The following is an 18111-nucleotide window of genomic DNA, read 5'->3' as shown; positions in this document are numbered from 1 at the left end:
AGACAGATATAAAAAGAAATAAACCTCAAATCACATACCTAGATATGATAAAAGAATCAGATATAAAAAATGATAGAGGGAAGAAAAATTGGCAAATAATTTAAAATAAATATAATATTGTCAAATGAAGAAGAATTGAAAAAAAAAAAATAAAGACAAGAATTTTTTCTGTCAAAGACGTCTATAATGGAAAGAGAAATTGTCTATACATATTAATTCGTTTACTATAAACAATTACCATTAATTTTAACCATTATTAAGGCAGATTTTCTTGCATAAATTCATGGGAAATATGTGAAAACAAACAAACAAAGAAGTTGCCTTAATTTTTAATTTATTTATTTTTGAGTTGGGTTCCTGCATAACAAGACTCCAGGTTCTATACTTTACAGTATAGGCTCGTAGGCAAACAGATTGATATCATAACAATTTTAATAACATTGAATTACACTAAAACTTTCAGCTTTCAAACACGAAATTAATTGATCCAATTAATTTTTAATTTAAATTGTTGATAAAATTATCCACCCTAATTTAAAAAAAATTATTGCAATTAAAAATTTAATTGATGGTTTTGATTAAAAAATTAATGGAATCAAAATTAAGAATATTTTCAATGAACAATTTTCAATTTTAATAACATTGAATTACACTAAAACTTTCAGCTTTCAAACACGAAATTAATTGATCCAATTAATTTTTAATTTAAATTGTTGATAAAATCATCCACCCTAATTTAAAAAAAAAAATTAATGCAATTAAAAATTTAATTGATGGTTTTGATTAAAAAAGTTAATGGAATCAAATTGAAAAATATTTTCAATGAACAATTTTCAATTTTAATGACATTAAATTAAACTAAAACTATCAGTTTTCAATTACGAAATTAATTGATCCAATTAATTTTTAATTGAAATTACTTGATAATTAAAAAATTAATTGATGCAATTGAACATTTAATTGATTGTTTTGATTAAAAAATTGATGACCTTTTTTTTCAAATTATATCAAATTTTTATTAAAAAAAAACAACAAAAAATCTTTCTTTCAATAATAATTTGAATAATTGCGAACCAATGGCTATGGGTGCCCCACATGACTGAAGAGAATAAAATTCACCAAGTGCTCTACAAAAATTTTCAATTGAAAATAAATAAATAAATTCCCAATACATTTTTGTCAAATTTTTACGAAAAAAAAAATAAAGAAATAGGCTAGGCAAGCTGGTATGATAACAACTTTATAGCTTTAATAAGATCAAGATTTCGAATCACAGCACCACATACAGTGAAACGTCTGAAAGGTGGACACCCATAGTCGACTAAATTTTTTCCACATTTGAGATGTGTCCAGGTATAAGAGGTTAATGTTAATGAGTTAATATAGCAAATGTCCCCAGACAACTGACCACTTTTGGGAGGTGTCCGGTTTTCAGAATGTCCAAGATTGAGAGATTTCACTGTATCCGATAAATGAAAATTGGAGTTCGTCTCCATGTATTTATAAACGAAAATTTTCTTCAAAATACTCAAGTAGTACAATTGTGGTAAGTCAATATGACGGCGAATCATCTTCATCATTTCGGTATTTATGGGATATATTGTCCAAATCAGTGAAGAACAATGATTACGGAGGCAACATTTAGGTCCGAGTCCTCACGAAATTATTTTAGAATTGTAGAAGAAATCTTAGCTAAAATAAATTCATATGTCCCTCCAAATGTCCTATTTACGCCCTTTTGTATGCCATGGAATAAAGATGAACAAAGTTTCCTACAACATTACTGTGGTACAGGGTATAATAAGTTTGTGCATTTGTATGTAACGCCAAGAAGGAGTAATCATAGACCAACCTTTTAGTATACGGATCGGCTTAGAATTAAATTCTGAGTGGATTTAGCGATGTCCGTATGTCTGTCTGTTGGTGTATTTTTGTGTGCAAAGTACATCTCGCAGTTTTAGTCCGATTGTCCTAAAATTTGGTATAGGGTCCTGTTTCGGCTCAAAGACGATCCCTATTGATTTTGGAAAAAAATCGGTTCAGACTTAGATATAGCTGCCATATATATTTTTCACCGATCTGGTCATAATTAGCGTGTATATCAACCGATCTTCCTCAAATTCCGTACATCCGAATATTTTATAGGTCTCGAAAAACTTGCAATATATCAGCCAAATCGGTTCAGATTTAGATATAGCTCCCATATATAGCTTTCACCCGATTTACACTCATTTGCCGACAGAGGCCAATTTTTTGCTCCGATTTAGTTGAAATTTTGCATAGGGATTAGAATTAGCATTGTAACTATGCGTGCCAAATTTGGTTGAAATCGGTTCAGATTTGGATATATCTCCCATATATAGCTTTCGCCCGATTTACACTCATATGACCACAGAGGCCAAATTTTAACTCCGATTTAATTGAAATTTTGCACAAGCTGTAGAATTAGCATTGTAGCCATGCGTGCCAAATTTGGTTGAAATCGGTTCGGATTTAGATATAGCTCCCATATATAGCTTTCGCCCGATTTACACTCATTTGCCCACAGAGGCCAATTTTTTGCTCCGATTTAGTTGAAATTTTGCATAGGGATTAGAATTAGCATAGTAACTATGCGTGCCAAATTTGGTTGAAATTGGTTCAGATGTGGATATATCTCCCATATATAGCTTTCGCCCGATTTACACTCATATGACCACAGAGGCCAAATTTTAACTCCGATTTAATTGAAATTTTGCACAAGCAGTAGAATTATCATTGTAGCCATGCGTGCCAAATTTGGTTGAAATCGGTTCGGATTTAGATATAGCTCCCATATATAGCTTTCACCCGATTTACACTCATTTGCCGACAGAGGCCAATTTTTTGCTCCGATTTAGTTGAAATTTTGCATAGGGATTAGAATTAGCATTGTAACTATGTGTGCCAAATTTGGTTGAAATCGGTTCAGATTTGGATATATCTCCCATATATAGCTTTCACCCGATTTACACTCATTTGCCGACAGAGGCCAATTTTTTGCTCCGATTTAGTTGAAATTTTGCACAGGGAGTAGAATTAGCATTGTAGCTATGCGTGCCAAATTTGGTTGAAATCGGTTCAGATTTAGATATATCTCCCATATATAGCTTTCGCCCGATTTACACTCATATGACCACAGAGGCCAATTTTTTGCTCCGATTTAGTTGAAATTTTGCATAGGGATTAGAATTAGCATTGTAACTATGCGTGCCAAATTTGGTTGAAATCGGTTCAGATTTGGATATAGCTCCCATATATATGTTTTTCTGATTTCGACAAAAATGGTCAAAATACCAACATTTTCCTTGTAAAATCGCAAATGCTTAGTCCAAAAGTTGTAAAAATTACTCTAATTTTCCTAAACTTCTAATACATATATATCGAGCGATAAATCATAAATAAACTTTTGCGAAGTTTCTTTAAATTGCTTCAGATTTAAATGTTTCACATATTTTTTTACTAATATTGTGTTCCACCCTAGTGCATCAGCCGACTTACATTTTGAGTCTATAGATTTGTAGAAGTCTATCAAATTCTGGCCAGATCGAGTGATATTTAAATGTATGTATTTGGGACAAACCTTTATATATAGCCCCCAACACATTTGACGGATGTGATATGGTATCGAAAATTTAGATCTACAAAGTGGTGCAGGGTATAATATAGTCGGCCCCGCCCGACTTTAGACTTTCCTTACTTGTTTTAATTTTACGAGTCCTTGTGCATCTTTTTTAAAAATGTAGAAATAAAAAGATCTACATGTACACCAGTATTGTAAACCTGATTTATTATACTGAACCGAAAAAAAATCTTAAATCAATGGAAATTCCCCACCAAATCTCCAAGTCCTCCATCCCTAATTTGGGGGAAAAACAGCCGATACTGGCAACGTGTAACCCAAAGGTTAAAATGCAGTTTTACTAATTGGACCCTGAAATATTTTCTACGACCTATAGTTTTTAAAAGCCCATTTACTTTCCGTATAAAAATATAAAACCCTTATTTTATTTTCTTCAACTACTACTGTGCAACAATAATATTTTAATTTATGACATTTTTAATCAAAAAAAAAAAACAATATCACCCTTGTAAAATTACAAAATGAATTATTATGAAAATTTATAGTATAAAGTCAGTTAGTTCAACTAATCAACTAATCAAATAACAAAAAAACAAATACTTAGTATATAAATTGTAAAGCCAGTGTCGACCCAGCCATAACAAATTTTATATTAATAGAATTTATATTTTCCGTATTTTTTTCTCTCCTTTTTTTCCTTTCATATGAAAATTTATAACAAAACATTATTTGAATATTTATAAATAAAAATTTCCACAAAACTACATTTATTTGTAGCATAGAATATTTATGTATGTGTGTGTGTGTGAAAATTCTCTTTATCACATTTTGATTTGATTACAAACAAAAAAATGTACAAATAAAAATATTATGTTTTTTATTTATGCCTTTGCTAGTATTATAACTACATACTAAACACAGTGTATAAGAATAGCTTATGTATATTTATGTGTATGAGTATATGCGTTTTGTTTTGTTTTTTTTTTTCAGTAATATAATATTTTTGAAATCATTGTTGTAAAATCCATAACAAATCCATAAACTGCACATTCTTGGTCCTTGTAAAAGCACTAGACCCAACATACTATATACCTTGCCATCATTCCCATCGTGTACTCGTATATCCACTAACATTGCTACGAATATGCTACCATAGCAATCCTTTAGAGTATTCAAGTATTCTTTTGCAGGATCTACATACACATGCATAACTTTTTTACACCCCTGCATCCTTTCAATCCCATACAATTACATATTTGCTAACAAACATTTGAAATCTTTGGAATATGTTCTGGACAAGATTTTTTCCATTGCACAAAGACACACGGTACCGAAGAGTAGGAACCACCAAGATAAAAACGAAGAACAAATATATGTGCTGCAAAAAAATGCATATATTAAATATTGGATATACACTAGATGGTATTTGTATAAAAACGGTTAGTAAAATAGGGATGCAATAGTCGAAAATCGTTTCGTTTTTTTTGTAATTTTCAAATTCGACTACTCTTTGTTTTAAATGAAAATCGAAATTATGTATTAGACAAAATTTAATTTATACTTTTTTTTGAAAATCGACTTATCAAACTTGGTCGAAATTGACCAACCGACTTTTAATACTAATCAAAATAGATTTTTTGCAAACCGACTAATCGACTTTTGTTAGTGGCCAAACTCCATCCAGGGATACACCATGGTGGTTGTAGACAACCCCATTTCAAAAACTGTAAAAAGTTGTTCCACTAACACTAACTAACGGTGGGAGCCACCTTGGTTCAATAGTTAGCATGCCCGCCTTGCTTACACAGTGTCACAGGTTCAAAGCCTGTTTCGACTAAAGACCAAAAAGTTTTTCAGCGATGGATTATTCCCTCTCAGTAATGCTGGTGACATTTCAAAATGTTTCGGAGTTTCTCTAAATGGGTTCATCAAAATGTGGAACTCCATTCGGACTCGGCTATACAAAAGGAGGTCCCTCATGATTGAACAAAACATAGAATCGGGCGGGTTAGATATAGTGACAGCATATCGGCCACTCCCACTATACCTAACCTAATCTAACCTAATCTAACCTAACCTAACCTAACCTAACCTAAAATTTATTTTCAAAAGCATTCTGGAATCCTCTACCATCTCTTTCCACTCACGATGAAGTTCTTTGGGCAGATGTTAGAATATACACTATTTTTATATACTATTTTTGAGTGAAAATTTTAATTTTGGACAATTAAATGTCACAAAAAATAATAGCAAATCAACAAAAACAATAAAACAAAAACAATAAAATTAAAAAAATTTCACAACCGCGCGTAATTGATTTTTTCACTTCCATGGAAGTTCTTTGCGAGTTGCTAGAATTATCCAATATTTCAATAAAAATTTAAATGGTGAAAATAATTAAATTAAAAACTATGTATAAAATAAAAAAAATATAATATTTCCAAAAAAATTGGTTAAAAATTTCGTCACTGGTGAGATTTGAACCGTTTTTCTTTATTTTTTTATTCATAATAAACAAAAGATCTCAAGAAATAGTCAGAATGTTATGCCTTGATATCATATTACGATCACATAAAATTGCAAAATTGGTTGAACATGTTTTTTTAAGTTCTTTATTCGCATGAACTTCCAAGGCATAACTTCAAAAACAATGCAAAGGATGACATAACAGAGTACATCCGCCCTCTGACAAAGCCATGTAAAATTCATTGGGGATAATTCAAATTTGCACTACTTCCAGATCAAAAGTTTAGTATCGAAACTACTTTTTGGAAGCTCTTTTTTGATGGAAAGTAAATTGACAGTTCAGTAAGGTAACGCTATTTTTTCCATTGCATACTTTCAGGCGGCACTATAATGTGAGTAGGGAGAAATGGTAAACAAAAGTCAATCTTATGGTGTTTTCTTTTCTGAAAAAAGTCTTGTACGCATTTTTAAAAAGTTGGGGATTTTATAAGGAAAAGGTGTGTATTTTGGCCATTTTTGTCCAAATCGGAAAAACATATATATGGAAGCTATATCGAAATCTGAACCGATTTCAATTAAATTTGCCATGCATACTTAGTAAATTAATTCTAATCTCTGTGCAAAATATCACGTAAATCGGACTACAACTTGAACTATGTCATACGACGGAAAATCGGGCGAAAGATATATATGGGAGCTAGATCTAAATCTGAACCGATTTCAATAAAATTTGGCACACTTGACTATAGTACTAATTGTACTCCTAGTGCAAAATTTCAACCAAATTAGGCTAAAACTTTGGCTTCTGGGGCCATATAAGTCCATATCGGGCGACAGATATATATATGGGAGCTATATCTAAATCTGAACCGATTTCAATAAAATTTGGTACACTAGACTAAACTACTAATTGTACTCCTAGTGCAAAATTTCAAGCAAATTAGAGTAAAACTCTGGCTTCTGGAGCCATATAAGTCCAAATCGGGCGAAAGATATATATGGGAGCTAGATCTAAATCTGAACCGATTTCAATCAAATTTGGCACACTTGACTATAGTACTAATTGTTCTCCTTGTGCAAAATTTCAAGCAAATTAGAGTAAAAATCTGGCTTCTTCGTCCACAAAATTCTATATCGGGCGAAAGATATATATGGAAGTTATATCTAAATCTGAACCGATTTCTTCCAAAATCAATAGGGTTCTATTCTGACCCAAAAAAGAAACTTATTCCAAATTTGAAGTTGATTGGACTAAAACTGCGACCTAGACTTTGATCACAAAACTGTGTTCACAAACAGACGGACCTAGATCGACTCAGGGACCCACCCTGAGCATTATTGCCAAAAACACCATGTGTCTATCTCGTCTCCTTCTGGGTGTTGCAAACATATGCACTAACTTCCCAGCAAAAAAAGCGTCGCCAAAGAAGTAATGAAAAAGTTCTTTTAGGATCCGGAAGTGGTGCAAAATTGACCCAGAAGCGATGAATTTAACATGGGCTTGTCATAGGACGGAAGTCATCCATTTCAACACCCATTGCACTGAATTTGCATCACTTCTTCAGGTGTGATCCGAATTCAATGTTTTGGATGTAAATTAAAAAATTCTGTGATATTTTGTCAAATAAATAATTTTTATAATTTTTTATAATTTTTAATGGATCCCAACGCTTGTCGGAAACGTTTGACCTCAAATATTTTTAAAAATGCACAATTTTTTCAGATTGGATTTAACATTTTTGTCGACAAAATTTAAATGATTTGTACCATTTTATAAATTCTTACTCTGTTTTTAACCTATTTAAAACAAAAAAAGTTAAAATTATCCATTAAAAGTATGAAAAAACCAAATTATAAAAAATAGAATTAAAAGAACTTCCTGGGTAGTTAAAATAAAGAACATCATTGGGAGTGCATCTACTGGAAGTGCTTTTAAAGTTGTGCCTTTGGAAGAACTTCCAATTTTTTTTTGCTGGGTTATAATACCCTGTTCCATAGTGTGGCGCAGGTGAATTTTAAAGAAAGGGCGTTCCTACTCTAATGTAAATCACATATTTGGTCGAAATTTAAACATTTAAGATATTCCAAAGATCTTGATAATCTAAGTTTATCCATAACTACAAACTACCATTTCCGCAAATTTCCACCACTTGCGACAAAAAAAAAAACTAAAACTCGCTACAGTCTATGGGTAGATAGAATATTTTAAAACTTAAATTCTATTTTTATCTTTGCGTACAAGAATTGCTTTGGCACCCATATAATCAGCCGAATTTTATTCTTTTGTGACTTTTTTCGTAACAACTGTCGATTGGAGTCAGGAGTATAGTGATGGAGCCATGTTTCATCCATTGTCACATATCGATGGAAAAACTCGGGTGTATTACGAATTAAAAGCTGCAAACACCGCTCAGAATCATCAACATGTTGTTGTTTTTGGTCAAATGTGAGCTCGCGCGGCACCCATTTTGCACAGAGCTTCCGCATATCCAAATATTGATGAATGATATGACCAACACGTTCCTTTGAAAACTTTAAGGTCCCTGCTATCGCGATCAACTTCATTTTACGGTCATTCAAAATCATTTTGTGGCATTCGTGCGTCTACTGCGTTCACCGACCTCCGTGCTCATTTCACCACGCTTGAATTTTGCATACCAATTAATTATTGTTGATTTTCCTGGGGCAGAGTCCGGAAACTCATTATCAAACCAAGTTTTTGCTTCCACCTTATTTTTTTCGCTTCAGAAAACAATATTTTATCAAAACACGAAATTCCTTTTTTCCAAAATAACAAAAGTTGCTTCACAAAAGACGCTCTATCTCACAAACTAATTGACTTACAAATGTCAAATTTTGACACGAATCATTTGAAGGTTGGTACTATATAAAAATAATATGTTTTTAATACTAGCGACGCCAGCTATGTGTCAGACCGGGGACTTATCAGCCAACCTGTTACTTAAGTGTCCTTATACAAATAATCACTAGTATAAGCTCATATCCCTTTGACTTCTTATGCCATTACATTGCAGTTTGCAAAAATATTTTTATTATTGTTATCGTTCTCAGATAGTGGCAAAATATTCGTAACGAAATGTATTTGGGAGTTCATAACATAACAATTCCATTTGTTTTCCTCTCAATACTACTGCCTTGGCATGTCTGACTTCTCGAAAAGTTAGTAAGAATTAATATTGACTTTTATTTGCATATTAAACTTATGAAAAATCCACAATTTACAAAAATAATATTTTTTTTGTTCCATACATATGGACATGTTTAATGCAAATGCAAATATTTATTTTTATTGCTGTTATAAAATGAAGTTGTCTGGTGTTAAGGACTGTTAGAAAACTTATTGTAAGAAGCATTAGATAAATTATGCAAAATTAAAAATGTGAATTCAGTAGATAAAGATATTTGACTAAACAAATTAGTTAAACAGAAATGGAAGCTAATAAAAAAACTGTAGTAAAATGGATATTTGTCTCACATTAAAGAGTTCAGGACTATTCAGATTTTTATAGCAATAATTATAGCAATTATGCCTAATTTTATTTTAAAGATTTTGGATTTGGCTACCACCAACATAACTCTCCTATAAAATACCGAATTTTAGTTAAATATTGAATTCGGAAAATGTTTCTTATTTATAATTGAATATATCAAAATATATCACTAGCTTGAATTGAATTATATATAAAATATTGTGTCTATTTTAGACCCTAAAAAAACTCTCGAATTTTTCCAGATTCCGATTAAGGTTAAACGACTCGATTAAAAAATTGGTATCTTTACATAAAAGAAAATTTTTATGAACTGAGGACAACTGGGCTTCAATAAATCTGAAATAATTCTTCAATATTATCGAAATTGTTCTTGATTTTGGTGATTTGTTATTTCTTGGCTATAAAATCAGAAGGTAATCAAAAATAGGAGATTTGTTATTTGTTAAATTTGTCCTTAGTATAATTCCTTGCTTCTTCGACTCACAATCAATGTTAAAGGCATTCCTTTGTTTTTGTGTACTCACACTCCTTATTCAAGCCAATACTTTATCATTGGGACAATTATTCAATTCCTTGTTACCTAATTGAAAATACAATTTTCTTCTAAACTCTTTTGACGCCATTTATACCCTCATTGAAATTCTTAGGTAACCTTTTTGGCAAATTACATGCGATGCCATCATGACAAATAAGAAATTATAGAAGTAAAGGTAAATACTTTAGCTAAAGCTTAAGAGTAAGAAACCAATTCAACAAAAACAAATGACGATAATGAAGCAAACCATCACAAAAAGTCAAAACTAAACTTGACTTTGGTGGATGAAGTTTTCAGTCGCCATAGGTGTCACAAGAGAATTGGGTTTTTTCTATTGTTTACCCAAAATGTGGCAAGGTTAACATGGACGATTTTTGTTATCGTTTTTCATTGGTCCTAATTGAAAAATTCATTATCGAATAGTGGACACTAGACAATAGCTAAAATGTTGGTGTTAAAACAACGTTACCTATAAGAAGATGGCCAGAGAAAGTTTTAATATTAAATTACTCTTAAATACAATTTAATTGGATCCAAATATTTTAACCTTTCCTGAAGGATTTTGGTTTGAGTCAAAGATGGGACTTCTTTAAAATAAAGACGTTTTTTAGAAAGCTTAGCTTTCTAATTGAAGTTTCATCCTCCTAGTCGAATTTTCAGTCCATTTTTGCGATATATGAAGAAAGATTTTCACCCAAAAATGTCAAAAAAATTACATCAAATATACGTACAAATATTTTTTTTATTTCATAATCCTCAAATTAACCCTCTAATGCCCAATCCCGCTTTTAGGCGGGCTTCATTAAATAAGGAAGTTTTTAGTAAACCACACCTTAAGACAACAAAAATGAATAAAATAAAAAGAAAACTTAGTTGAACCTGTTCAAGAGCCTTTGCAGCATATACTGAATTTTACCGTATACGCAGAGAAGGAATATGATCACCTCAACCATGTTTCGAGAGCAAAATGTTATTTTTGGACGGTGACCATGGAACATTTTTGTCGCAAAAATGGTGTTTTCTCGGCAAACATATACATGGTTGCCGAAGTCAGACATATGCTTTTTGAGAAAATAACATGGTTGCTGTAAACATGTTACATGTTCTCCGTCCAAAAATAAAATTTTGCTCTCGAAACATGGTTGAGGTGATCATATTCCTCCTCTGAGTGTATACATTTTTCTTGCTTTTGTGTCGTTGCCATTGAATATTTAATCAGCTGACAAAAAAATTTGGGGTATTAGGGGGTTAAGTCTTAAACTATATTTGAAGCCTGTTTACCTATAATTCAAAAATGCAATATCTCAGTTCAATTAAAACTTATTTCATTGAATCAAAAGAAAATTTACCTTACATCAACGATGTACCTCTTCAACGGAGACATACAAATTTTGAAAGATTCCTTAACTTAGTAAAAATTGAATTTCGTAAACATTGGATTGCATAATTTTTCATATTGGGTCAATATGCTTCTGTATGTATGTTATTTGGATACAATTGTCTTTGAAGTTTAAATAAAATTAAGAAGAAGTTATTTCAATTTAATAAACAAAAAACCAATAAAATAAAATGCCTTTTTCTAGGTTTTAAAAAATAGTCTTTTGTCTTGCAAATGACACTTTTTTGTCACTTTTAAAATAGTTCCAATTGTAACGCTCTTTATCAGATAAAAATGCTGCCAAGTTGTTTTTGCACTCAAATCCCCAAAAGTATGCTATACTGTTTCATGCTATCATATTGCCAACTTCAGACGATAGGTAATCCAACACCATTATTGGTTGGTAATACTCGACCAATAATATCCTTGGCATATCTTAAGGCGCAACACAAACTAAACCATCACTGAACTTTTTTTTAAATTGACCGTAAAACAGAACAAAGGAATGTTTAATGAAAAAAAAAAAAATAACTACCTCATGCGAAAATTGATCTAAACGGTATTTTTTGCCTTTGAGATTTCCACAAAACGTTGTTAAAACAAAGAAAATTTATTGATCTGGTATTAAATTTAACTACCATTTACGAAGATATTCCATTTAATGGAAGAAAACATAACTATGAATTATGGAAAAATCTTTGACTCCAAATCATTACCATGCTGCTGCATTCATTCTTACCATATTTGGGAATCGTACGAAATTTTTCTTATGCTTTAGTTTCTGGTGTTATTTTTATGGTGTTGGAATTTTATTCTCACATTCACAAACGTTTTAATACATACTTGGTATAAAGAAAATTGCATTGAGGTATGAAAAATTAAACAAGTATATACAGCAGTAAGTTCGGCCGGACCGAACCTTAAATACCCACCACCATGAACCAAATATTAGGGTTTCCTTTGAAATCTCAGAAGGGCTTGAGGACTTGAGGACACTTCCCGAAGATAAATTTAAAGATTTCATCTATGAGGACTATATCAGATTCTGGATTTATAAGAACCATTTTTGTTTGAGTTTTAGAGGAATCATTAACATCTCTTGTAAGTGTGCAAGAAAATTATAAAATAACGTCTTGATTTAAAATCTTAAATCTGTAGAAGTAAAATCTGGAAATTTTACATTGAGTTTCAAGCAATTTTCATGATCAGTGCGCCTTCTACACCCTCAAGAAATGAAGTCGGTCTATATGGAGGCATTACCAAATGGACCGATAAAAACTTAATCCGATACACGTTTTTGTGAGCCTAAAATACCAGAATATTTACAATTTCAGGCAAATCAGATAAAAACTGCGGTTTCTAGAAACCCAAGGAGTTAAATCGGGAGATCGTTCTTATGGGGGCTATACTAAAATATGGACCGATACTCACCGTTTTCGGCATATCTCTTTATGACCCGAAAATATCTCTAGATTTCCAATTTCAGGCAAATAGGATAAAAACTTCGGATTCTAGAAGCCCAAGAAGTAAAATCGGGAAATCGGTCTATATTGGGGCTATAGTAAAATATGAACCGATACTCACCATTTTCGGCACACCTCTTTATGGTTCTAAAATACCTCTAGATTTTTAATTTCAGACAAATTGGATAAAAACTACGGTTTCTATAGCCCAAGACCCCAAATCGGGAGGTCGTTTTATATGGGGACCATACCAAAACATGGACCGATACTCACAATTTTTGGCACACGTATTTGTGGTCCTACAATACCTCTAGATTTCCAATTTCAGGTAAATTGAATAAAAACGGCGGTTTCTATAAGCCCAAGAAGTAAAATCGGGAGATCGGTCTATATGGGGGCTATACCAAAACATGGACCGATACTCACCATTTTTGGCACACCTCTTTATGGTCATAAAATACCTCTAGATGTCAAATTTCAGGCAAATTGGATAAAAACTACGATTTCTATAAGCCCAAGACCCCAAATCGGGAGGTCGGTTTATATGGGGACTATATCAAAACCTGGACCGATATAGCCCATCTTCGAACTTGACCTGCCTGCAGACAAAAGACGAGTTTGTGCTAAATTTCAGCACGATTGCTTCATTATTGAAGACTGTAGCGTGATTACAACAGACAGACAGACAGACAGACAGACGGACAGACGGACAGACGGACATCGTTATATCGTCTTAGAATTTCTCCCTGATCAAGAATATATACTTTATATAGTCGGAAATCGATATTTCGATGTGTTACAAACGGAATGACAAACTTATTATACCCCCGTCACCATTCTATGGTGGTGGGTATAACAAAAATCAAATATTGTTTTATTTTTTCAAATACATTAAGCCCAAAAAGTCAAAAAATTGGAATGCACGGTAATAAATCCTTATTACAATAATTAAATTTAGCATCAGTTTAGCGATGGACAAATCCATCTGTGATAATCCTCACTTTAACCGAAGCTTATCGTAATGAGTTATTGAACACATCCAGGGAGCCGCCGTGATGTGATGGTTAGAATGCCCGAGCTGCATACAAAGGGTTCTGGGTTCAATCACAGTTTCGACCGAACACCAACATTTTTTCATCAGTGGATTATCCCCTCTCTATAATGCTATAATTTCTGAGTTTTATTGACCGGTTTTCGAAGGAATTTACATGGTATAAGTATTATATGTATATGGGACTTCATTTGTCGTATTTTGTCACTACTTGTAATTTTTTTCTTAATTTTCTTCCATTGACATTGACGTCTTTGCGTTTTCGTGATGGTAGCTTATCTAGGATTGGTGTTCGCTCGTTTTTAACGTACAATCATATCACGGTGAATTATATTATAACTATGAACTAAATATTTTATAGAAAGAAAACAACATTTTAAATTACCATAAAAATCAAATTGTATACCGAAAATTACTGAAATTTTCTACAGAATTAGTTTTTAATTAATTAATTAATTAAGAACTCAATAATTTTTCTAGCATTAAATTTGTTACATATTACTCTCCATCTGAAATGCAGTATATTATGCCATTGTTTTGTGATTTTTCAGCATTATTTTTCTAGTTTGCTATGGCAGAGACAAGCTTTAATTTATATCGATGATTTATTTGTTTTGCTGCTGCAAGCAATGTGGAAAAAAGTGAAAAACAACAACAACAAGTACAAAACGTTGTCTTATTTTTGTTACATTACGCTTATTGCCTGTTTCTAGTTGCCATAATCAATCATTGTGCGTTAGTTTTCCTATCATGTTCTACAGACTTCTACTGCTTGGAAAATAGAATAGTCTTCCAATAGAGCCAATTCCAATTTTATAATAAAATTGATATAAGAAAAAAAAAAACAAAAACAATATCACACCACCGATGAGACTAAAACTGAATAAGATATCAAAAGCAGGATTAATTACCATTATACGAATGCTTAAGGATCCCAGCGATAACCCCACCAGTAGTGCTCATTCGAAACATATCTTTAAAACTCTCTTTCATACACACTTCCATTGTAACAAGAACCTTACACTAACTTAGTCACACAGACACACACACATACATACACCAACTTTAAGTAGATTTTTATATTGAATTCTATGATGCTGATGCATTGTAGCTCTAACTCCTGTTACTCTCTTTACTGTTTTATTAGTCATGCACTTAGTGAGCGATTGAGTGAATTTTGAAAGGCATGCTTTAAAATACTACGTATTTGTGTTGTGTGTGTTTGACCTGTTTGGATCAGTGAATGCGTGTCTTTTAGTAGATATATTTTTTTTTTCTTTCTGTATGAGCCAATATTATTCAATTAGAAAGTCTTTGATTAATAGTTCTCAACTTTGATTCATTCTTCTTCGTTTTCATTTTCTATTTTTTTCTTCTACTTTTTCCCCCTAATGAAGTTAGTGTCATTTTATATTTAACTGACTGTACATCAAGATGTTTATCTATTATATATTAAATTTTAATATACATTTTCTTCCATCTTTTGCTTCTTTTCTTCTCCTCTCGTTCGCGCTCTGCTTTACTGTATTGCCTTGGATTGGATTCAATGACTATGCTGTCACTCCTTCGCTGGATGTGGATGTTTAATCAATTTTAGTGGATTTGAGTAATGGTCAGCTAACGCCAAATAACAATACACCGTTGCTTACTCAAGCATTATCGGGTAAGTGAATCTATGTTATAACTTATAGAATAAACGAAGCGTTGGCAAAAAATTTTCATACAACAAGATAATAGCTAAAATGGAAAACAACTTAATGAAATTGCTATTTAAAGTGACAAGAGGGAAAACTTTTTAAAAATGTCAATAAATCACTAGTAAGTGAACATTTAAAATATTCTATCAGAGAATTATAATTAAGTATCAGTAGATACCAGGAAATAGATACAGTACATCGGTAACCGTGCTTTTGAAAAGCACTCTGCCGAAATGCTAGAAATAACCTCATATTTTCCGATTTGTCTTTCTCTGTCTATCTATCTAATTATGTGATGCCAACTTTTATTAACTATAGTATAATTTTAACTTTTTTTGTGTTTCTCGTTGAGAGAGTGCCGCAAATCTCTCAACGAGATGTCTGACCAGTACAATATTCACCTAATATAAGTGCCTGGCCTTAGGAACATACAGGGGAACTGCGAAACGGATGAGTTAGCAAGGCTAGGAAATACCTTACGTATTCGAGGTGAACTAGAATCTGTTGGTATGCCTCTGGCTACCTGCAAGCTCTTACTGCTCCTACTTATTGGTCCCATTTAAACTAAAACCGCACACTAGATATGCTAGTGTTCTCAAGACGTAATATTGATGCGATGTATAATAACAACTGTATGAGCTATCATGATACTGAGGAAAAGCAATCAATTAAACCCCTACGGGAAATGGATCAACCACAGAACCGGTACAGGACTAGTCCCTGGTGTGTATGGACCAGTCCCAGTTCTGGTCAAAACGTGTGGAAGGGACTGCTCACTTTAACATGGGTTTGTCATTGGCGGAGTAAATTTACATTTTAGAACGCATCTTGGACTCATCCCTAAGGACACGTCCTGGGACAATTTAGCAGGAGCACCCCATAGACAGGTCCTCAGGAATCAGTCTCGGACAAACTATTAGAAATCCGTTTCAATTTGGGCATCCCAATCGAACCCGATATGAAAAACAAAACTTTTGAAATATAATTTTTGATAATAATTTTATTTCACTAAATGTGAAAATGCTTGATATTAAAATCTTAATGGATCTAAGATTTTAATATCAAGCGAGTACGGAAAAAAATAAATTACGACTATTTAAAAATTGCAACTAACTGGAGCACAGGTACCAGTTCTGTGATAGGTCCGTCAGTGGCAATTTGCACCAATTTCCCGTAGGAACACCTCTTGTGTGAGTGTCCTGCATTTTGTGTAAGACATATTTAAGCGAATTTTAAGGGCATATAGCTTTTGATAACTGGCGGACCTGGAAGTCGTTGGAATATTCAGGTTGTTTCAACAGAAGGAAATAATCGAGAAGGTTCAGCGGTTAAAAAATGTATTCACACGAAAAACAAGACATCTATTCACATCTAAATGCTGGAGGGCTATAACGATAGCCGCTTGTGGGGTTTCAGCCAAATATATATCAATCACACTATCACTCTTGAATTCCATCACGATTGTTTTTATAGCTTTAAAACAATAAAATGAGCTGTCACTGGAATAAATCTGTCTGCTGTCAGACATACGGTTTAGAAATGATGGCATTCTGAAGTTAGTTGCAATACAACATGCATAATGCCGAATTTTTGTAAGCCATCTATACTCAATAGAGGTTTTACGTTCCAACAACCTGTCCGTTAAAGCATTCATATCGAAAAAAGGCATTTTTCAAAATTAGGTTATTTAGCTTTTTAGCCAACTGCCTGCCTTTATATTAGGTCTCTTCTGATAAATGATTTGTTTTCATGACTATGCTACAGACATATTTTTTCTCAGTCATCTATTGTTATAGCTTTGTATTTTTTTTTACTATTTTCTCTTCATATTATATGTATGTATTCCTTTTTTTCAGTAATGAACAATTATCAAGCCGCTGCAGCAGCTGCTCATAGTTTTGCCGCACCTTCGGCCTCGCCACACACCACTACAACAAGACAGGGATTTCCCTCCACCAATTCGCCGGTGCCCGCCATTGATATGTACAGTTCAACGGCCGCCGACAATGTGGGCTATGTACAGGCCACCAGTCCTCAGCCATCAGGGTTCCCAATAGCCGTGAGTCGAGCTCCCCTCAACTATAGTCCGGTAAGTTTGAAAGTGAATAACAAAAACAAAACACAACAACACCAGCTATGTTAGATCCTTAACAAGAGGACAAAAGAAATTATTTGTAATATTTCTATTTTACATTTCATTCATTTTGAATCGCTTCATTCTCCTGCTTACACGGTCCCGCTGCTTAAGGCATTTACATTCACTATTCACTTAACACAGCCTTATTTGCACTTTGCTAAGTAAATGCCCCCCATGCTCTCTCGTATTTGTATGAGAGCAAAATAAGAACATTTAAAGCTCACTGCAAATATTTTCTTTCAGAAAGGTTTTAACATTGATTTGCATTGCT

At 32.7% G+C, this 18111-nt stretch overlaps 1 protein-coding gene across 3 annotated transcripts in view; it reads left to right on the top strand.

Moving 5' to 3' along the window:
- Positions 1-18111, top strand: part of LOC142234983 (RNA-binding protein Musashi homolog Rbp6) — a 1501536-nt gene that overhangs the window by 1469570 nt on the left and 13855 nt on the right. For all 3 annotated transcript variants that reach the window (XM_075306193.1, XM_075306192.1, XM_075306194.1), the window contains exons 13-14: positions 15604-15669; positions 17560-17792. In XM_075306193.1, the coding sequence (XP_075162308.1) occupies positions 15604-15669; positions 17560-17792 (299 nt within the window). The remainder of the gene's footprint in view (positions 1-15603; positions 15670-17559; positions 17793-18111) is intronic.

The sequence above is a fragment of the Haematobia irritans genome, chromosome 4, assembly GCF_050003625.1.
Source record: "Haematobia irritans isolate KBUSLIRL chromosome 4, ASM5000362v1, whole genome shotgun sequence".
Lineage (NCBI taxonomy): Eukaryota > Metazoa > Arthropoda > Insecta > Diptera > Muscidae > Haematobia > Haematobia irritans.
The sequence above is the reverse complement of the archived record's forward strand: the minus strand, read 5'-3'. Positions and strand labels throughout refer to the sequence as shown.